The sequence below is a fragment of the Zosterops lateralis genome (genome assembly GCF_965231275.1).
Source record: "Zosterops lateralis genome assembly, chromosome: 14".
Lineage (NCBI taxonomy): Eukaryota > Metazoa > Chordata > Aves > Passeriformes > Zosteropidae > Zosterops > Zosterops lateralis.
The window spans coordinates 18,286,721-18,309,173 of record NC_139774.1 but is presented as its reverse complement, the minus strand read 5'-3'; the positions used below and the strand labels follow the sequence as shown (position 1 = coordinate 18,309,173).

Below are 22,453 nucleotides of genomic sequence, written 5' to 3'. Positions count from 1 at the left end.
GGAACCCACCCTGGACTGTACAACTTCCTCCAGCTTCTGCTGAACTTGGAGCCCCCCTAAAAATGAGAACCAGCCCTTACTGGACTCCCCCCACCCATCCCCTTCACCTGTCTTAATGCATTCTGTTCCAGGGCACTGAGGCACCTGGAAGATTCTCTCTCAGCTCTGACCTAAACCAAACCTGCACACACATTACACACACATAAATCCCCCTTCACACATCCCCTTCCCCCCAAAGAAGTGATAATGCTCTTTTTCTCAGAGTTGTAATTTTTTTTTGAATGGTTCTCCTTCCAATTTATTTCAGTTAGAATTTTGTCTTTTCTAAATCTCGAACCATTCCATACTATAACTTTATTGCAAAAAAGTCAACATGCATCTTAAAAATTTGGCCTGTAATCAATAAAACAATTACATATATGAATTTTAATGTGTAAACAATTAGAAATTCAACAATATCTGCTATTATCCTATTACACAAGTTCACAATCTGTAAAAACTATAGTACAAGGTTACTATACACCAAGAGGAGCTTTGTTCCTTTTCACATGATTTTGTTCAAGTGGTGTTTTCCTAAGCGGGTGCCTGGTTTCAGAGTTGAGGTGGTTTTGTTTATTTTGCCCAGGTTAACTCAGCAGGGGGAGGGAGGGAATTCTTTGCACAGTGACTTCCTTTCCCCATCCCCTCACCTTCAGCCCAGGCTGGTGACTTGGGGCACACAGGGACCCCTGAGGGCTGGTGAATATCCCAGTAAAGCATCACCACAACATGAGCTCAGCTCCACTGCCCTGCTGCCTATGGAAACAAGAAATCCAAGCCAAACCTCCCCAAGACAGGCCCAGAATGCCCTAAAATAGAGGGGGGTCCATGAGCTTTGGCAAAAGGCAGAGCAGCTTCACAGAGCTCCCCTTTCCTCCTCCAGCCCCCAGCCCCAGCTGTGGCCCCTCTGCCCCAGGCACAGCCAGGCTGGGGGCACTGCAGCCACCTTTGGGTGGCACCCAGCACCCAGACCAGCCTGCCAGGGGTCCTGTGGGGGCAAACAGCAATCCTGGGAAGCTCTTGGAGATGGCCCTTACTCCCTGGCCCCTGCCCCTGGACACAGGTGCCACCCCAGAGTCACTTTAGAGCTAAAATCATATGAAAAGGAATCCATTCTGTCTGTGTCGAAGGCTACTGCAATTTTTCTTACAGCTTAATTAATCCACTGTAATTTTCATTTTCCAAATACAAAAATACAACAATTCTTATTGAAATCTATACGCCGGTAATTTTAGTACACAAAAAAAGCAAAATATTTACAAAATTATACAGTTTAAGAAAAAACTCTGTACAAAAAAATATATAAATCCTTTTGATCCCTCTCTCCTTTTTTAAGTTGTCAGGACTTGGACATGTTTGCTGCAATGGACTTCTCAAGATACACTTTGTGCCACAGACATTAAAACCCCTAGAGGTGATGGGAGAAGAGCAAGACATTCTTGTAAATTCATGGGGTGAGTTTCTCCTCCATTTCTTCATGCCTGGAACTTAGTCTCAGCATTAGCAGGACAGTCCTAATTCTAGGAAGAGGAGAGGTTTGGAAAGAGACAGAATACTGGAGACATTCCCTTCAGTTGACAAGAAACAGGACATTGCACAAGGTGGATCCCTCAGCACAAGGACAGAGTCAGCAGGGCTGTCACCCCAAAGGGGGCTCAGCACCTCCCCTGGCCACACTCAGTGTCACAGGCAGGGGAAGGCTTTGGTGGATCCTGTCCTTCAGCCAGGAATTACTGGGGCCTGCACTCAAGGGAGAGGAGTGCTGTGCATGGACATGGAGCTGATTTTGTGTAGAAATGCACATCAAACATACTGAGGAGTGGCAAGTGGGCAGCCAGGGCAGAGCCTAGAGCCAGCCCTGCTCAGGGACAGCCCTGTGCCAGCCCAGGCCCTGCTGGGCCCAGGGACAGCAGAGAGGCACAGAGGATGGGACAGGAGGGACACCCAGCTCTGAGCACCCCTGGGACACCCACCTGCTTTGGGCCAGGCTCCACAGGACCTCCCAGTCCTGTGGGGTGAAGCCCACCCTGCTCTGAGCCCTGCAGGGCTCTGCCTGGAGCACAGCTGGAGCAGGGACAGGAGAGGGGCTCTGGCTGGTGCTCTGGGGTCAGCCCAGCTGCTTTTGAGGAAGACTGGAGCTCCTTCCATTCTTGCTCACAAATACTGAAATGCAATAACTTACACTGAGCCTTACACTGAAATGACAGAAGGAAATCAAGGAGGAGTGAAAATCCACTCCAGGGTGTGTTCCTGCTGATGTTTTCTGTGAAGCAGAATTTGGAGAAACAGAGTGAACTGGACAATGTTATAACAATACCCTGTTAAATTGTTTCTTCCACCTCCTCTCACAAAAAGCAGCACAACATAGAGACTGTGTGGCTGTCACAAATACTGAAGTAAATGATTTAAGAATCTAGCCACAAATAATTCCTACATGAGACTCCACAGGAAATAAAATGCTCCCTTTTTTCAACGAGCAAATGAGGCCAGTTTTTCTTTCATAATATTTAATGAAAATTCATCTTTTGCCTAACCCAGTAATATTGCTAAATAAAACCTGTAATATCTTTTCAATTATAAACTAACAAATCAATCACATTATAAAAAACCCAAAACAAGGTAATACAGGTGACACAAAAAGAGGACAAGAAAATACTGATTTCCAACCCCACCCTCCCCTTTTTTTTATCCTTCTTAAATAGAAAAAAATCACCACCCTGGTGAGCTTGATAATCCTGTAAGAAGTTCCTGGGCCTTTGGCTAGCTCAGTCTCACAGCTCTGTGTCCCAAATGTTTTCATACCAAACTGCTCATGGTAAATCTTGTGGTTTGAAAAGAAAGTAAAGCTCTTTTTGGCTCATCAACTTCCTTAAATAAACGTTTAAAAGATGTAGTTTGAACTATATTCCTAAAATTATACATTTCGAACATCAAGTTTCATCTTCTCCAAGAACGGGATTCATCCTCATCTTCATCGTCATCGTCGTCATCTTCGTGCAAAAATAAATCTGAGGTTTCAGTCTCCTGGAGGATGAAAAAAATGAACTTTCAGACACAAGTTCCGAGCTATGCCCAGGGCCACATCCCAGCTCACAGCACCAGCTGTACTGGTACTGGGTCTCACAAACACACAGCTACATCCAAACAGTTTTAGGGGAAGAACAGCAGCCTCATGTCAGGAAAGAGAAGGAGAGCAAAACTTCAGAGGAAGCAGGAATAAACCACCACTCATCCCCTCCCAAACAAGGTTTCATTCTGTTAAACGCCACAACAAAATAACCTTTAAAAGCTTAAGGTGTGAAGGTGAATTACAGGGAAAGACAAACAAATTCTCCTACAGTAGAGCAGGAGGAGTAAAAGGCTTTGCAGCCTGCACATTCAGAACCTGAGACTTGTTTACATCATTGACAAATTAACAGCCCATCCACAAAGTGTCTTTTTTTTCCCATTTTCTCTGTTTTAAATTGTGGAAAATGTACCTGACTACTCAAAACCAGTTGAGTTCCCGGTTTGTAAAAACATCTACTATGAAGTTTCTTCAGCACACAGGAAACTGAGTATCCTAAGAGCTCTCAGCTATTAGATTCCAGTAAGAATGATCAGGTGATTAAGAGATTTTCATACCTCTTCCTTGGACTCCTCTTCCTCGACTTCTGTGGACACAGAAGGTACCTTGGGTTTGTGCCAGGAGATCTGGAGCCGGCGGTCCTTGAAGCGCGATCCCTGGTTAGCAGCCTGGGCCGGGGGCAAACACACACACCCCTCAGGGACAGGACACCCCAGAGCCTTCAACATCAGCAACAAACCCCACCCACAGCATGTCTGAAGATCTCAAATATATAAACCACAATCACCCACTTCACTGTTCCAAGAGCAACTTCATCAGCCACACTCAAATTTTCCAAATCCTGCTCCTGCCCCGGCACTGTGAGAGGATGAGCAGAGCTCTGAACTGCCAGGGACACGCAGCTTTATCAGGGAAAGGCCTGTCTCATTGCTCAGAGCACCAGGAGGAACTTCCCCTTCAGTGGCACTACCTGCAGCAGCACCAAACACTATCAAGTTCAAACTGGGGGAATCAAAGCCTCTGAAATTTTAAAATACAAAGGTAGACATGAATAGTAAAAAAACTCTTATTTTAGGTATGTGAAAAAATATATCCATGATTCTACTTACATTCTCAGCTTCTGAGCGAGACTTAAAAGTTACAACAACACTTAATGGGGAATCCTCTTCTTGAAGATCTTCAATATCTCCAAATTTCTGTGAGGAAAAGTCCATTAGGACTGGCAGTAATGCTCTCCTCCACCTCCATATTCATGTGGTACAATTGTAGTGCACTGAAGTGACACTAAAATCTGATTTTTTGGACAGAAAAGCAAGAGCCAGAGGACTCCCAGCTCATCAGCCAGCAGTATTGTAGCACTTATATTTTTGGGCAAAAGCTCGGATTTATCGCTATTCTAAGACAACCTTGATTTTACAGCAGTAAAGGAAACAAATATTAATTTCCAGGTCCCACTTACAGAGAAGTGCTGTAACAATTCATCCTTTTCCTCTTCCACAAAGCCTCCCACGGTGAGTGCTTTGGGCCGGTGATCCACCACCATGTGGTTCAGCATCCCCCGGCCTCTGCCCCCGCGGCCCCGGCCCCGGCCCCGGCCCTGGGCTGCCACGGCCTTTCCTCGCCCAGCAGGCAGGATGCCCAGGCGGGCAGCCTGGGGAGAGAACACAGCCAGGGTCAGGGATCTGCAGCACCCAGAGTTCAGGAACCCGTGAGGAGCAGCAGTGCAGAGCAGCTCACCTCCACCTGTAGCTGATTGAGCTTTTTCCGCAGCTCGGTCGTGTCCTCTCCGGAGGAGAGTCTCTTGTGGAAGTCCAGCTCTGCATCCAACAGCTCCTTCTGAGCCTGGCAGAATGGGAGGTGGGAAGAGGAAACAGAAGGAAAAGGCAGAACTGTAAGGCACACTTGTCATGTTTTATTCCACTTCAGCAGGTCATTCTTGTATGTGATACAGACAGATCAGGACACAATAACTGTACTTTTCTCTAAAGTCAGTTTTGTTTTAATTGCCTCTGTGTGTGTGTGTGTGTGGTCCCCCCCATTTTTTGAAGGACCCAGAATTCTTTGCTTTAGAACTGGAACAAGCATGAATGAGCTACAAGCAAAACTAGGTCATGGAGTTCCTTCAAGCATGGCTTGTTTGTCCATGGTTACCATCCACATTAAAATGCCACTTGCAAATGTTTTATCTAATGCTGTTGCATTTTTAAGACATATTAATAGAAATAGTGACAGAAATCAAGCAGGCAAGTGTGTTGCCCAATAAATACCTCTGTCTTGGACTTCAGTTTGGATGGTGTGGAGGTTGTAGATGAAGTTTTCAATTCATCCTTTAACTGAGATATTTTTCCTGTTAGTTCTTTTAAAGTCTTCATAATTTCTGCTCTCTCTTCTGGTTTCATGGCCTTGTTTTTCTCCAGCTTGGATATCAACATCTATACAATAATAAAAGAACAGGAACATAAAATTCCAGGAAAAACAGCCCTGAACAGACAGGTATCTACAAAATCAGAATGTATTTACTAGCCACATCCCAGACTTACCTTCTGGCATTCTATTTGTTTTTCTAACATCTCTTGCTTCTTTTTCCTCATATCCTGCTGGAGTTTCATTGCCTCCTGTAAGAGGAGAAAATTCTTGCCATAAGTAAAAAGCAGTCTAGTATTATATGTACTCATAGAGATCAGATTGTCCTCTTCAAGCCATGGAACTGAAATCCACAACCAAAAGTACTGTCTGCAAATGAAGTGCGGCTGATTCCATAAATAAAAAATAAAATGCCAATTTCCTGCTGTAAGGTACCTTACTAACATTTTGTCCCCTTCAGACACCTCTTAAGGAACATACTGTGCACTGTAATGCAAATGTCTCACTACTGCAGGGATGAAACCCAGAAAACCTCAAGCAAACCCAGAAAACCCAACGTGGCCAAGTGCATTGAGTGAGACACCCCAAAAGGACACTCCACACATGATGACCCCAATGTGTGTTTGCAATTTGTCCTATAACAATGACCAACTCCACACCCACATATAAAGGAGTGGTTGAGGTGTCAGGTGCCCATCAAACCTTGTGTTTAAAGCACTTTGCTCCTTCCACTGTCAGTCAGCCATCAAGCATTAAGTACCTGTTTTTTTTTAAGGGCTTCTTGCACGTCGTGAGGCTTAGACCCTGCACCAGACTTCAGAGTTGTCTTCAAGTTTGGAGAACTGTAAACCATTTTTGAGTGGCTTGTAGAAGTAGGAAATATCTGAAGTAGTGAAAAACAGACGGTAAAATATGGAATATTTTAATGTGACTGTGATATATCAGCAGCAAATCTCAGTGGATCATGTTCCCTGAACTACCAACTCAGATGTTCAGATTTGTGCAAGGAGGCAGAAAGACCAAGGCAATTAAAACACATTGATAAAGACATCAGTCCAGTTAAAAGGATTTCTGAAAAAGATACTGTCTTTGCTTCTCCATAGCACACTCCCTTTGCATCCCAATTCCCACAGGACACTGCTGAGGGTGATGATCTGCACTTGCCTTGGTTTCACCTCTGCAGTTGCAGCCCAACATCCCTCTTGCTGATCAAGTAAGGCAGCAAAAGACACTCCATACTTCTTTTCTTAAAAGGACTTCCCCATGGCCCAGGACACATGCTGCACTATGGTATCAGTGGGAATTGAACAGTGCTGGCCTGAACTCTGGGTACAAATACTCTCTAAGCTTCTAGCACTGCTGTTACAGCACAGCATAAGCTCAAAAATTACTGGGACAGCCATTACATTTGTCAATAAAAGGCTGGTCTCACATACAAGTTGTCAGATTCGTTTACTACCAAGAACCACCAAAAATATTTTATGCTCTTTACAACACTGACAGTGTTGTAGGTGATTGCTCCTCAAGTCATTGTCTCTATTCCATATAAACAGTTGATGAAACAAACAAGGAAGAAGTGACTGACCATGGCTGCAGGAAACATCACTGAAAAGGAACAGAACAAAGTGGGAACAATTCACAAGTCCTCTTTGCTTGTTCCTTCCTGGCTGACAAGTCAAAGCTGTACCTGAGAGCAGGACCACGGTCCACTCTGAACATACCTGAGACTCCTCCACCCCAGCCCCAGGCTGGCTGAGCTCGGGCTGGCTCCCACCCGCTGCTCCAAGGCGTCTTTTCACGGGGACTTTGTTAAGGACGTAGGCACCAGATGCCAGGGGTTTGTTCATCACCTGTGTACCCACAGATTTGAAAACACCAGGGTTAGATACTCTGCTTTTCTGCAGCAGCAGCCACTTGGGAACACAGCTGAGCACGTACCTTGGCCAGGCTGCTGTGCACGGTGACGGCGGGCGGCGTGGCCAGGGCCTGCTGCTGCAGGTGCTGCAGGGCCTGTGGGGTGGGGGGCTGCTGCTGCTGCTGCTGCAGCAAGGGGGGCTGCTGCTCGCTGTCCCTGTGCCACAGCACCCGGATGAAGCGGTTGCTCAGCACGGCCTCCGTGCTGGAGATGGCCTTCCTCGCCTCGTCATTACTCAGGTACTGAATGAGCGCGGCCTCAGGATCGTTCTGGAAAGCAACCTAAGGCCAAAGGGCACACAGGCATTACTTCTCAAGAATGAAAACATTTAAATCGTTAGCAAACCCACCTACAAACAATGTGCAATGGTGAGCTGGGTATCATCCAGTGTATTAACAGCTCAAAACACTGGGAAGACACTCTATGTAATTAAAGTGAAGTAGCTGTTGTCAAACATTACATGTACTTGCAGCAAAGTCTATACACATTTAAATGAATGAATGAATGAATGAATGCTCCTCCACCAACAGCACCACACGCTCAGAGCACTGTGCAGTGCCCCTGGGGAATGTCTGGTGTCACTGGTGCTGACCCAAAGGACAAGCACTGCCCGGGGCTGCACAGTGCAAAGCCTCACCACACTCTCAGTGCAGCAGCATCTCAAAGTCTTGAATAAGCATCTTGTTCTCTAAAAATTTGGTATCACAGCAATAAAAATGTATCTCAGACTTTCTAAGTGTAGTGATTGAGACAGCATGGTTGAAATGCATTATTTCATCAGAGAGATGCAGAAAGCACCACAGTGTCTTCTGGGCTAAGACAAAGTTATCAAGAAATACAGAGGCTTCCCAGATAATCTGTCTCTTATTTAGACCTCTATCTGAGGACTTGAGAGGCAACCATTTTGTCTAGAAAAATAAACGTAAATTAAATGCTATTTTAACTACTATATTTTTTAAGTGCTTCTTCTGTTTTTTTTTACAGGGCAAGGACACCCAAGTTGGAGCCAGTTCTAAGATGCCAAGTGGTAACAGACTGAAGCAGGCTTCAGGGAAAATAAAATACAACACAGACAGAAAACTGGACATAGTTTTTTTTTTTTACCTGAATGTTTACAATAGTTCCAAATTTGCTGAAGTGTTCGTTGAGCTGTGTAATATTGTTCAGTTCTGGTGGAATTTTTCGAACTTCTAATTTTGTATTAGTATACTGATTCTTTTTCAAAAAGCCTGGCTTATTCTGGTTGTTATTTACTTGCCTAGAGAAAAGGAGAACAGGAAGAGTTCAGATAAATACACATGTGCCTAAGAAAGGCAGCAAACGTTAACACACATCTAAATGGCATTTTTCCCCTAAAAAATACACCCTCTACACACTAACAAAAGAGACCTTCCCCCTGACCCCACATTTAGTCTCCATATGATGTGGAGCCTTTCTGACCTCACCACCCCAAATTACAGAGACTGGTGAGCAGCAATGTTCACAGCACTGACAGCAATCGAGTACATTTGAATTAACATCTGTAGCTAATTCTTACTTTCCCAACCAGGGTTTCTTCAATGGTGGACACTCCATGCTGCTTGGAGATCTTTTCCTGCTGTCTGGTTCCAGGACAACTCTAGTGACATTGCTGTTATTTGTGATGGGAATGGGAGGTTCAGTTTGGATGATGATGTTGGCAGCTGGAGGGAAGGAAAAAGGCCTGTGTTATTCCACCACACATGGAAAATCCCTCACACAGCAAAACAGAACTGAGATTAAAAATATAAACATTAGGAAGACTTTACCAATTTGGTCAGTTTTGTTTCTGAACAAAATCATTCAGATCATTCCCCAGCCTAACTAAACATCCTGAGAGAAACAGACATGGTCCAGCTGGGAGGGATGGGGTTTGACCTTTAAGATTAGCAGTAGCTTGAAGAAACAAAGATAAAACTTCATTTTTCAGGTACTAAAAACTCAGATTCTGCATGAAAAAAAAAAAAAAAAAAAAAAAAAAAAAAAAAAAAAAAAAAAAAGAAAGAAAGAAAGAAAGAAAGAAAAAAGAAAACTCCAAATCCCAACAAAGCAGAAAAGGAAGAACAGAACCGTGGGTGCATCCCCAAGATTCAGGTTAGTGCTCTACAATGGGCAGGGGCTGAATTAACAACCAGCTTGCCCTGTGTGAACCCTTGACAGAGCAAAAGCAACCAGGAACCCCAGGAACAGCCATTCTTCCCACTGCCAGCCCTCATACCAGGTTTCAGCAACAAACTGTTAATTAAACTATTACACTCTTTTAAGACATTAGACTTAAAATTTGAAGGAAATTATACCAACACAAAGCTTGCTAGAAATTTATTTGCAACCTTTTCAAGATTATGCCCTTGGTGTTAGTCTCCTGTGAATGGCAAATATTCAACCCCTAAAAAGAAGTCTGAGTTATACAGCAATTTCTGTGGCTTTTATATGGCTTTATAAGCCAGGGCTCTGCTGGTTACACTGGTGAGAACAGAGACTGGGCATTTCTGGGCATGGCATCCTCACTTTGGAGGATGATGTGAGAGCAAACCTTTCACACCTGTGACAAAGACAGTAAAACAAGCTGTGTGAGGCCCTACACTGAATACTCACCCCTCCTCACCCCTGGGATGGGCTCTCTGAAAGAACCTAAGGGGCAGAATTAAGCCCCAGCCCTGTCTCTGTGACAGTCATTAAGATGCAAACAGCAACAGGAATTTCTACAATAACATTTAACCATATTCCTTACAAGATGAGTCATTGGAAGTAAATACTGAAAATAAAATTAAAAAAAATCTCTTATCTACTGAGTAAGAAATATTGGAGTGTAACAATAAAATCCAAAATTTATCATCTTTGGTTTTAAGAATCAGGGCAGGAAAAACACAAGGGAGAAAGGAAGTTTTGCTACCACAACTAAACTTTGAAGAGCCTTGACTTGTGCCCTTCCCTGAAAGATATTTGTACACATCACCAGTAAGAGACAGCAGGCACATCCATCCAGGCAGGGGCCAGGAATTATCTGAGTGCAGACTGGGATCCCCATGAGCTGGGGAATTGGAATGACACCTGGGATGTTCATTTCAGAGAGAACACCTGGCTGACAGAGTCAGCCAACACATTCCCCGACAGTTCCCTCCTTCACTGCCCTCACAACAGCCAAGGCAAGGAGCTTGGATCATCACCTCTGTGCCCGTGGCTGACCAAGAGCAGTCTGCAGACTGCCCTGCTAAAGCCATCTTTAGGCACCATTTTTCTTTCTAGGAACTCCCAGTACCTGGAAAATACCTTCAACAGGCTTAAGAGGTACAAAACCCCAACCAACCAACAAAAACCCTTGTAGCATCCCCAAGCAAGTGGTTATTTTTAATCAAAAAGGCTGCTTTGACTTTAATATGGGCATGTTAGCATTTAAAAAGGTAGAAATGTCAAAAAACAACAAAAAAAAAAGCTCAGAAACACTAGATCAGTGAGAAAAACTAGTGTTTTCAGCCTGAAAAGAGGGAAAAGTGTTGACGGTCTTGGATAAAAATAGCAACAGCAATGACCAGAACCCTTCCTACCTCGAGGGTTTGTATCCATCTCCCCAGATGTTAGGCCAATTAGATTTGGACGCTGCATTTGTGCTCTCGTAAAGAACTGCCGATACTGAGATCTACCAGCACTGGTAATACTAGGAGCTTCGGGGTTATAGCCATCTGGCTCATATGTATCTACAAAAAAAGGAGAGAAACGACAGAATTTTTCACGTGAGTTTAAGACTCGGGGTTAATTTTCCTTTAAGGAAGTGCACGGATGTCCAAGAGTCAGAAGCTGTTTTGGATGAAAGAAGAGAGGTGGTACAGCCACTGCAAACCCTCACCTGATCTGCAGGACTAGCCTTTCTCTTTTGGTTTTTATTCTGGTGCTGCTTGTCCAAAGCACACAGGTCACAATACAGAGTACTGCTGCCTGGAAAGGCCTGAGGTGTCTGTGACAGCATGCACAACATCTGGCAGTGTTTTAAGGGCAACAACACCGAGGCTTTGGTTTCAGCATTTATACTCTAGAGTCTAAGATGCAAAGAGATTTCCAGCCTCTGCTGCCCAACAGTCTAGTTCTCTTCAGAAAAGAATTTTAGGTGAAGAACATACTTAAATGATTTCACTCAAAGAAAGCTGAGAAATGAGGTAATGGAGCCAATACTTACCTACTGAATTCTCTTTATGTAAGAGTGAGATCAGCTGCCTAGCTTAGGTAAGGTACTAATGATCACTGTCATTAGAAGGGGTCACTGCAAGAATACAAGATGATAGAATTCACTCCTAGTGCTCCTCCAGCCCAAGGCCCAAATTGAGGATAACACATTTTTTTAACCTTAAAAAGGAAAAGCTGTACAAGAACTAGAATGAATGAGATCTGTGAAGAGCCTCCACAGGAACAGAATGAATGCCTGTACAAGGGAACCTGACAGACACGAACCCCTCCAAAATCTCAGTTCCTTATTCTGCAGCTACAAAGACAACTCTACAGTTAAAAATAGATGCCCCACAATATCCACACTGATAGCAGAGCCTGGCACTGCTAAACAAGAACTTTCTCTAACCTCAAAGGAGCTGAACCACAAACTCCTCTTCCCTGATTTAGAACATGATTGACTGCAAGAGGGCAACCAGCAGCTGCTACCACAACAGTCCAAGAACAGGACATGAGAATCTCCACAGAGGTTCTGGAGAACAGAATTGCTGTGAAGCCCTGTGAGCCAACAGGCAGAATCACCCATTAGAAGTTCTGGAGCTGAAAGGATCAGATGGTGACACCTGAACACCTGACAGGACTTGGGGATAACTGAAGAGATTATCTCATAAGAAATTTGGGTGTCTGAAGTTCTGAAAAGCATGGAAGTCACAAATAAAATGATACAGATCATGAATTGAACTAGATCCCCTCTTTGAATAAAATTCAAAATATTTATATTAAAAAAACCCAAATGAGATTATAAACCACTGACATTTAATTACCTTATTTTGGTCATACAGAGCATGGAAATGCCATTAACCCTTAAATTATCAAAGAAATAAACTTTGTTTATTTAAATTGAGCAATCTAGAACTTTCCAAGTATTTTGCTATTTTCCCTCATAGAAACATACTTTTAAAAATTTTGAGCTCTGTTAAGGAAATGGGACGTGTCCAGTGAAAACTAATAACTTTTAGAGAGCTAGAACCAGGGTGATTCCAGAAAAAGAACAGAAAAAGTACTGAAGTCTATGAAGTCTGCACAGACTATTGTACATATAGCTGGAAAAAAAAGCTCTCATCTGTATTAGTCCAAACTGGAGAGGAATAAAGCCAAAGTTAAACAGCTATTACAGGTTTGCAGATCCATCTCTCACTCACTAATGTCCTACTGAATGGCTCGAAGATGAAAGGAACATTTCTTATGCAACAATCAGATTGCTGTGAGCACATGAAGCCCAGAGCTCCCCACAGTGCACCTCCCCAGAGCAGGACAGAGCACTGCTGCCATTCCACTCCAGAATGGACAATGGGCTGAGCCAGGGAGAGCCATCAGACTTCTTTTTAGATCTGTATATATTGGAGGAAGACAGATCGTAATTTCTAATCACACATCAACAGAGAAAACTTAGAATTTTCATAATTTTTTAAAATCAAACAGGTTTAAACCAAGAGGCGTTTTCTTACGTTCTGACACTGTGTAGAGCAGGTTCTGAGGCAGAGGAGGAGGCAGCCTGGCTCCCACGGGTGCCAGGCTGGGCACTGCGCTGGTCCCCGGCTGCTCACGGCTGTTTATCAGGCTGGACTGAGTCAAGGGTGGTCCTGCAACGACACCACAGAACACATCACACCCTGGCAGCTCAAAGGCAAAACGTGCAGACAATTCAATGCTGTGTTTATGCCTCGCTCTGAGCAAGGTCAGGGTTGTAAATGTGTCCAAACCCACTACAGTAACAGTAAACTGAGAAGCCTGTCCAGGTAAGCTACTCTGATTCCAACACCTTTTCTCTTTCTCAGGAGAGACAAAGCTTTAAGGGAAAAGAAAAAAGTGCCTTTTCTTCCCCAGTGGTTTGTTAGTGCTAGAGATGCCTTAACCACAGCAGCTCCTCCCTCAGCTCATGGAGAGCCAAGGCTTGCTCTGAGCAAGAGATCACATCAGCAGCAGTTAGGGCCCTGGGGTGGGCACTCAGGAGCAGGGTTGGGGGTATTAGGGCTCCAGGTGAGGACTCAGGAGCAGGGTTGGGGTTATTAGCACCCCGGGGCAGTGACCCAGGAGCAGGTATCAGGCTATTAGGGCCAGGGACAGTGGGGCAGTGACTCAGGAGCAGGGTCGGGGTTATTAGGGCCCTGGGGCAGTGACCCAGGAGCAGGGTCAGGGTTAGTTAGGGCCTGGGGCAGTGACTCAGGAGCAGGGTCAGGGTTAGTTAGGACCCTGGGGTGGTCGGGGCAGTGACTCAGGAGCAGGGTCAGGGTTAGTTAGGGCCCCAGACGGGGACTCAGAAGCAGGGGTCAGGGTTAGGGCCTGGGGTGGGCACTCAGGAGCAGGGTCGGAGTTATTAGGGCCCTGGGGCAGTGACCCAGGAGCAGGGTCAGGGTTAGTTAAGGGCCTGGGCAGTGACCCAGGAGCAGGTATCAGGGCTATTAGGGCCAGGGGCAGTGAGGCAGTGACCCAGGAGCAGGGTCGGGGTTAGTTAGGGCCAGGGGCAATGACCCAGGAGCAGGTATCAGGGCTATTAGGGCCAGGGGCAGTGACTCACGGGGCACGGGCAGCACCACGGGCGGCGGGGGCTGCGGGTGGGGCTGGGGCACGGGCAGGCGCAGCCCGCGCACCGGGCCCGGCAGCGGCGGCAGGAGCAGCCCCGGCGGCGGCGGCAGCCCTGGTGGTGGTGGTGGGAACGGGATCATGCTCGGCAAGGAAACCTCGTCCACCACCAGAGGATCGTTCCCGTGATCAAACTGGCAGAGGTCGCCCAGGACGCAGTAGCCTCGCTCTGCAAAACAGGAGAAACAAACACAGTTTTGTAACATTTCAGGTTTTTGTGGAATTTCTCACTAAAGAAAACATGCATCCATTGACACGTTATTATACTGTAAGGTAAGGTTTCACAAAATAATTAAAGTTAGAAGAATCTTACATAAAAGCATACAAACTTACGTGCATTCGTCATAAAAGCTGTGGAAAAAATAGTCAGAAATACTGTGGTTTATTTTAAACACACACTGCAATCTGCACCAGGACTGCCAGTGGTTGAGGTATTTGTCTAGCACATAGAGAACTGTGAAAAAACTCCGTATGTTCTTATCCAGCAATTGCCACAGCATACTGCTGCCAGTAAGAATAGTTATTTCTCCAGCACAATAAAGGTCATCTCTGCATCTCTTACATCCAAGGTACACACCACATGCCACTGCAGTGTGACTTGCTGCTCACATTTAGAGAATACCTAAAAATAAAAAGTCACAGAAAATTTGAAATAAGGCATGGAACTGAAAACTAAGGAACAGTTACCATCATAATCTTGACATCTTCTTTTAGGAGGAGGGTTTCTGCCAAACGAACTGGGATTGCTGTGATTGTTGAAGTAATTTGACCAGCTCTCTGTGGTGCTTTCAAGGTGGTGTGCAGGTGCAACTACAGTTACAGCGCTGGGAATAGCTTGTGCAGAGGAATACTGTTCAGAGGATTTACTGGGAGATGCAGACACTGGATTATAGGAGCTCTCGACATCATTTTTTTCACTCTTGTATTTTGATCTCTCTCTCTCTCGGTGCTCTGTTTAAAAAAAGTAAAGTTGAGTAAAGCCTTCATGTTTTGCTCTGTATTGCAGAGCCATGAGCAAGAGATAATAACACATTCCCTGAAATACTCAGTTTTCTGCACACTGAACTGTTCTTGAAGGAGCTCAGTCTTACCAATGGAGTAATAACTAAATATAATTTAAATAGGGGTTTAACTTCAGAAATACCAAAGTTTGCTTTGCAAAATGCACATTCATTCCTCTACTAATTTCATTCTGGTTTACAGCTCTCTTTTAAAGGAGAAAGAGGGGCAAAAGCCTGAAACAACAAACCTACCTCTGCCCTTAACTAACGCGGTCTCAAGGTGCGTGGAATGCTGTAATCTGTGCCACTTACTTTTCCGACAGACCTGAACTAGCCCTAAAAGAACAATCATATGGTAACCACTGCAACTGCAAAGAAGCCTTCTCTAAAAAACACACAGTAATAAAACGAAAAGAGGGAAACACTGCTTTGTTCAGTCCTTAGGAAGAAAAAGGATAAAATCTACAGCTTTGTCAGAACACACAGCATAAAAATATAAGCTACTGATATCCACATCTGTGGATAAATTAGGAGGTTAGTGAAGAGAAAAACAAATCCCTTAATTGTTCTTCTCTGAAGAACAGCGTCTTAATTAATAATTTCAAGAACACAAAGCTATCAGAATTTGCTCCAACTTCTCAAGGGCGTCTCCTGCCTGCTACACCATTCAGGAGGTAGAAGCCACACTGTGCCTGCAGTGGGATCTCTCCTGGGGCAGCAGCTCTGGGTACTCACCACTCCTGCTGCTGTCCCGGTCCTTGCTGCGGCCCCGGCTGCGGCTGCGGCTCCGGCTCATCCCGCGGCTTTTGCTGCGGCTTTTGCTCCTGCCCCGGCGCCAGCTCGACTTCTCCCTGTACAGGTCACTCCTGTCATAGTACCTGTCATAGTCCCTCCACTTCCCATCGTCCCGCTTCTTCTCTCGGGATCTAGGAAAGACAGATGTAGATGGTGTCAGTGAAAAGAGAAACAAAAATAAAAAGGAAGCTTGCAACGCGGAAAGATACTTTTCACCCTCTCATCCATTTAGGCAGTGAAACACTCTGGTCAGAATTTCTCAAATTACACAGAGAAGTACAAAATCTTAAAGGCTGATTCACTGGTCTGTGGAAAGCAGAAGTAAGGACTGGCAAAGTGAGACAGTTACGATGCTCACACCAGAACAGGCTTTGGAAGTGATGCTGACACGGTGTGAACAACTGCCCCCAGACCCTGCAGACCCCAACAATGTCCTTCATTTATAAAACAAGGAAAATAGTGGAACTGATAACATTCCTAGGAATTTTAATTTGAAGAATACTATCTTTCTTTGCAAGAGGCCAACTTCTTGTGGAGACTTCTCATGCACGTGATCAGCATATGCACAACATATCACAGTCAAAGGAAGGAGAAAATCCCTATTTCTCACAAAAATCACTACCTACAAGGTAAAAAAACACAGTCAAAGACTGACAGCAAATACAGAAAAATTATATTGTGGCTCAAATATAAATATTGTGGCTCAAAGCTGACCTTTGCTCACTGGAATCTCCACGGCTCCTCTGGGGACTGGAATATTTCTTCTTCCTGCTCTCCCGCTCTTCTTCAACAGACTCTTGAAAATTCTGTTTAACACACAACTACCAAACAACAACGAGTATCACTTTTTTAATGAAGAAAATGACACCAAAATGTAGTTCAAGTTACAGACAGCAACCCAAAGAAAACAATACTCAAGCATTACTTGCCCAGAGTACTGAAGCACTACAAGTAATCAAGCACTCGAGTCTGTTGAAGGGTTTTGGTCTCAAAACTTGCTCTTTCTTTCTGCAGAAGAGACGTCCCTAAATAAAGCCACTTTGACATTTTGTTTCTAAACAGGATTCAGGAAAGACAAGATCTCTCTCCACTCTACTGCCTTATTTAGCATAAGCAATTCTACAAGTGAGGTATTTCCTGAACCTTTAATATGTTCAGTAACCTCTCCAGGTAGGGAAGTCACCAGCTGACATTTAAAATATCTGCTTCAAGGGAAAAACCTGCTCCCACAGTGGAACTGGTCACCTTTCTTGCTGGCCTCCCCCAGAGCAGGTTCAGAAATCTTTCAGCTGTACCACCACTGCAAACCACTGACCATTCTGCACTTCTGCCGCCATCTCACGCTGCTTACAAGTTACTGTAAACTTTGGTGGAAAAAGTTCACATGCACTAATTTTTAAAAGACTTTTTTTTTTTTTTTCCAAATTGAAACCAAAACGAAGTCTTCCTGCATCCTTGTAAAAGAGGATTATCTAGGGAGAACTGGCAGAAATACTCAAGACTTGTCTTGACAGGGCTCTGGAGAGCTCCACCTGAGGTGCACTAAGGTGTATCTCACGGTACCTCGGGTCCCCTCCAGCCCTGACCCCACTGTGATTCCATGGGTGGTTTATTTTGGGGCCTCTGAAGGAATCACAGCACACACACACCGAGCTTCATGGCACATCCTGAAGGCCTTGCTCATGTCAAAGTAACTAATTAACGTCCTGGATTCTGTGATGTTGTCCCATAAAGCTGTCCTAGATATCTTCTTTTCCTTACTGCCACTCCCCTCCAGCCCCCCAAACCTCCTCCTCTGCCCCCACCAGGACTTGCATTTGTTTTGGCTAACCTGAGTTTGGCTGACTGACAATTTCTGCAATTATTTGTCACCTTCTCTCAAAAACTTGATTGCTTTCAATTTTGCCAACAGAACTTAAATTCGAGGTAAAAGAGAAAACTTGGTAAAAAAACTCTACCTGACTTTCCAAAGTAATTATTCCAATACAGAGGCTGACACATTTCAATGATTTTTAAGCATGACAGAAAACACTTTAAGTAATTTCCACTCCTAACAGAAAATACAAAATTGGAAATGTTTTGGAATGTTTTTGCTGCTTCTCCCTCTCAAACTCTTCCAAGTAATTATCCACTGGTATTGCCAGAAGTGTGAATAGGATTTCTGAGTGCTTGATCAAAGGTAGACTCTGCAAAGGGATGTAAAATGTTCTTGTCTGAACAGTCACCTTCCATGGTTCTCTGGGCACAGAGATCATTCATCACAACAGAGTATATTTTTCTGTAACGTTTTGTCTCACAAATGTAGGAGAGCTAATTTTAAAATGAAAGGCAGGTAGAATAAATAACATTACCTCCTCCTTGACTTCTTCTTTCTCTTGCCCTGCAGGCTTTGCCTCTGCCTTTGTGGGCTCAGCAGAAGGAAGGTAACTCTTGGTGTACAAACTTTCAAAAAGTTTATCTACAAACCCTGAAGTTTCTGGGGATACAGATCACAAGAAAATACCGTTACATATACATTTAAATGCACGTTTACATTTACCAGAGAAGACCCTGAAAACAAACAGCTTGCAGCAGCAGCACCTCAGATTAATGAGCCTTAGCTCCACTGAAGTTGCTGGAATTACATTTGTGGCACCTGAGGCTGTTCACTTAGAGAAAGGAACTCCTCAGGTTTATCACAGACACCAACAGAGACTTCTCCTGTTCTAAGGGGCAAGCACAACAAGGAACAAGTCCACAGCTATCCACAAGTCCCATCAGCTGCACTCAGCAGCCTCTTTAGGGCAATTTTTATGAGAGTAAATAATTCTCAACACTCTCATCAGCAGTTCAACATCACAAGAGATGTACAATAACCTTCCCAGTGAGTGTCAGACTTTCAGGTGTTTAAACCCTTGACTATGAAGCAAAATGCCACACGTGAAGCTCCCCAGCAACCTGGAGGATTAACATGGATCAGGTTTTCAAAGGTCACTGAACACCTGCCAGAGAAGCTTCTGGCAACACGATTGACAATTTAAATTAAATTTAAATTAAATTGCTTTTATTTAAGAACATTTCCTCCCACTCACTGTGAAAAGTCCAAGTTACACTACTTCATCTTACAATTACTATTTTTTTTAATCATAATTTTATTCCTTCAAACTCTGTATGAAATATTCAAAGCCACCAAGAAAGATTCTGAAGGCAGTACATCACCCTCCCTCCTCCCAGCAAGAGCTGAAGCCCCAGGCAGCCGTGGCCACCAGACCTTTCTGCAGGAACACATCCAGCTGGTCAGCACAGAAAGCTTTCAGCTCCTTCTCGGGCTTGTCCTTCTTGACTAAGGCCACGACATAGTTGGCCAAGGCCGAGGGGTCAGCGTCACATCTGGGAGAGAGAGAGAGACAGAGAAGTGTGTTGGCTGCTGCAGGAGGCCAACCCCGGGGGCACAGCCCCTGCAGAGCCCCCAGGAGCTCCTGCAGCCCCCCTGGGCTCACATCCAGCACAGCTGCACTGGGCCCTGGAGCCAGCAAAGGGATTTTTACAATCACAGCCACGGATTTTAGTTGCCTTGTGAAGCCTCCACGTGACAAAGGTGCCCCTTCTCTGCTCTTCCTGAGCTCTGCTGAGGGAAATCCACCTTTCTCTTGCCCAGACAGACCCAGCTGTGGGCAGCTGAGCAGCCAGCAGTGCTGCTGAACCTCCTCCAGCCCAGCAGGCACATCTCAAATGGCTCTGCAAGCACAGCAGAGCCCGGGCCAGGGAGGGCACAGGCACTGAGAAAGATTAAATTGTTTAAAAATCAAAACATTCTTATAGAGGAGTTCAGAAAACGTCAGAGGTCCATTTTCAACACACACAGAGACTGTTCTGCACAGTCCAGTGAGTGTCCTGCTGTGCTGGGGTTTCCCCCTCAAGGACACTTCTCTGCCATATTTTACAGTCACCTTTTAATGCAGGTAAAGCCCCTAAAGCAGAGCAATTACTGACCAGGTTCTCTCCTCACGCTCCCTCAGCTGTGTCTGGCTCCACAGAGACACAAACTTTGTGCAGTGACACTTCAGCACTAATCTTTAAACTGAATATTGCTCTAGATCCCATTATTCATCTCCTAGGAACACTCCAGGTATGGAACACAGTAACAGTGTGGTTAAGTGACAGTTCCTTGTTTGGCCCCTCAGAAGGGGCAGATGGCAGATATCAACTGGGGACAGACACCTAAAATACTCAGATTTTTTTTTTTTAATTAACATTTAAAGAGGGGATTGTGAATTTTCTGAGAACAGTAACTCTGGAAATAGAAAGAAAAAATCTGAAGTGTATATACCACAAAACAATCTCAAGTAAGAAAAAAGAAAGCAAGCAAAAGGCAAAAAGCCAAGCAGAGGGCAATTGGTGACAGAAATAAAAATCCTCAATGAGCAGCAATCAAGCATCTCTGCCCTTATATAGCCTCCAACAACATCCAACCTCCACTGAAAGCCAGGGTAAATGGAGCAATTAAGAACAAAGAAACCACAAATTGACAGATTTTACAATTCTTACACACACATAGAGAAATAACCTGTACGTGATGCCTTCACAGTGTGATGTACTGGGGCCCTCACCCACTGACTATAAATCCCCAATTTCAAATAGAGGAGACAATTCTTCACTGCACAACCATCACCTTTCCTCCCTCCATGTGTCAGTCCCTCCCAGGCTCCCCATCCCGTCCTGCAGTGCAGGAGCACACAGGGTGAGTGCCCTCCTCCAGTGTGACAGTCTGTATTGTCACCCTAGTGCCACCACAGAGCCCCTGACTGCCAGGACCCACTGGCCAGTTCCTTCATTCTCTGCCTCACACTCCCCAGAGCAGCTCAAATGCCCAAGGAACCACTGGAGTTGTCAGGGAAGGAGCAGGAGCAGGAGTCATGCTCCAGCCTACAGACTTTCAGCAAGGTTTGACCTTTGTTACAAGGGAAAAACAAAGTTGTGAAGAACTTCCAAAATCCCAATACTTAATTATGGCAACTGAGCAGACCTGAGGCCTGTTTAAAACTCTTCCCACAGGGCTGGGTTGTACTTGGTGGGAGAGCAAAGCCTGGCCAGGCACTGACAAGCAGCTTCCCCTGGTGGGACCCACTGATCCCTCACTGTCCTGCTCCAACCATGGTGAGACCCCACAGAACCCGGGACAGCACAGATCCACACTCCTCTGCAGCCAGGATGAGTCCTCAGAACCTATAAAATACACGACACGACCTGGATCCCTGCTGACCCCATCCCAGCCCCACTCCCAGTGTGAGCAGCAGCAGGATGCACACGCAGAGGCCCCACAGTTTCAGTTATTCCTGGTTTTCTCAGCTCCTGCAGCAGCCCCTGGCTCTGCTCCGAGATGACAGGGCTGGGGCTGAGGGTGACAGCACAGCCACGGCAGGAGTGGGGAGCTCACAGAATCACAGAGGTTGGGAAAGAGCTCCCAGACCACCAAATCCAGTCTGTGCCTGACGCCCACCTTGTCCCCAGCCCAGAGCACTCAGTGCCACCTCCAGCCCTTCCTGGGACACTCCAGGGACGGGCACTCCAAACCTCCCTGGGCAGCTCCAAGGCCTAAGCTCCCTTCCCATAGGAAATTCCTGCTGGTGTCCACCCTGAGCCTCCCCTGGCCCAGCCTGAGGCCGTTCCCTCTCCTCCTGTCCCTGTTCCCTGGGATTAGATCCCAAATCCCCCCCGGCTGTGCCCTCCTGGCAGGGACTTGTGCAGAGCCACAAGGTCCCCCCTGAGCCTCCTTTGCTCCAGGCTCAGCCCCTTTCCCAGCCGCTCCTCATCAGCCTCCAAACCCCTCTCGAGCTCCGTTACACGTTGTAGGACAAAAAGCCCCCGGCTCTCCCCGGGCCTGGGCTGCCCCACGCTCCAGGCGCGCCGGGCCCGGGCCGGGGGCAGGCCCGTAACGCCTGGGCCGGGCCCGGCCCGCGGGCAGCGCCGTCCGCCCGTCCCGCCCGGGCCGCAGCCCGCACTCACATGGGCTCCAGCAGCTTGGCCAGCCAGGACTTGAGCGCGTCCACGCTCTCGATGATCATGGTGGCCCCGCGCCGCCCGCTCACAGACACCCCGCCGCCATCGCCGCGACCTGCCCGGCACCGCCCGCAGCGCAGCCTGCTGGGCACGGCCGGGGCGGGGCCGCGCGGCCGCCACCAATCATAGCGCGCCGCTCCGCGCTGCCAACCAATGGCGGCCGCCCAGAGCCCGAGCCCAGGGTCAGGGAGAAGCAGCAAGTTCGGTAGAGCAAGCACATGAACCCGCGGCGACATTTTGGGGGGGTGCTGTTAAAGGGACAGCGTGCCCGCGGGAGCGCTCCTCGGCCGGGCACAGCGCGCTCGTTTCCCTTTTCCGAGCCGGGACAAGGCGCCGCAGCGATCTCTCTGTTTGCTCTCCCTCTCTCCCTCCCTCTCTCCCCTCCCTTCACGCTAAAAAGGGCCCGGTCTCCCC

The 22,453-nt window shown here is 46.1% G+C and overlaps 1 protein-coding gene across 3 annotated transcripts; it reads right to left on the bottom strand.

Moving 5' to 3' along the window:
• Nucleotides 1-290: 290 nt before the first annotated feature.
• On the bottom strand, nucleotides 291-22,095 carry LOC310915128 (RNA-binding protein 27-like). 3 transcript variants are annotated; one of them, XM_083871770.1, is made up of 22 exons: nucleotides 21,986-22,095; nucleotides 19,251-19,369; nucleotides 18,352-18,476; nucleotides 16,715-16,821; nucleotides 15,941-16,131; nucleotides 15,458-15,541; nucleotides 14,892-15,155; nucleotides 14,140-14,373; nucleotides 13,070-13,204; nucleotides 10,949-11,098; nucleotides 8,923-9,067; nucleotides 8,490-8,643; nucleotides 7,409-7,666; nucleotides 7,192-7,320; nucleotides 6,231-6,353; nucleotides 5,647-5,721; nucleotides 5,374-5,538; nucleotides 4,844-4,948; nucleotides 4,566-4,757; nucleotides 4,216-4,302; nucleotides 3,664-3,774; nucleotides 291-3,063 (listed from the first exon to the last, which is right to left on the bottom strand). In XM_083871770.1, the coding sequence occupies exons 1-22, from the start codon at nucleotides 22,042-22,044 to the stop codon at nucleotides 2,977-2,979; spliced, it is 3,099 nt and encodes a 1,032-aa protein (XP_083727896.1). In that variant the 5' UTR covers nucleotides 22,045-22,095; the 3' UTR covers nucleotides 291-2,976. The 3 variants fall into 3 exon arrangements, with proteins under 3 accessions (XP_083727896.1, XP_083727894.1, XP_083727895.1); XM_083871768.1 differs by lacking the exon at nucleotides 15,458-15,541; XM_083871769.1 differs by lacking the exons at nucleotides 10,949-11,098; nucleotides 15,458-15,541.
• Between the last annotated feature and the right edge of the window lie 358 nt (nucleotides 22,096-22,453).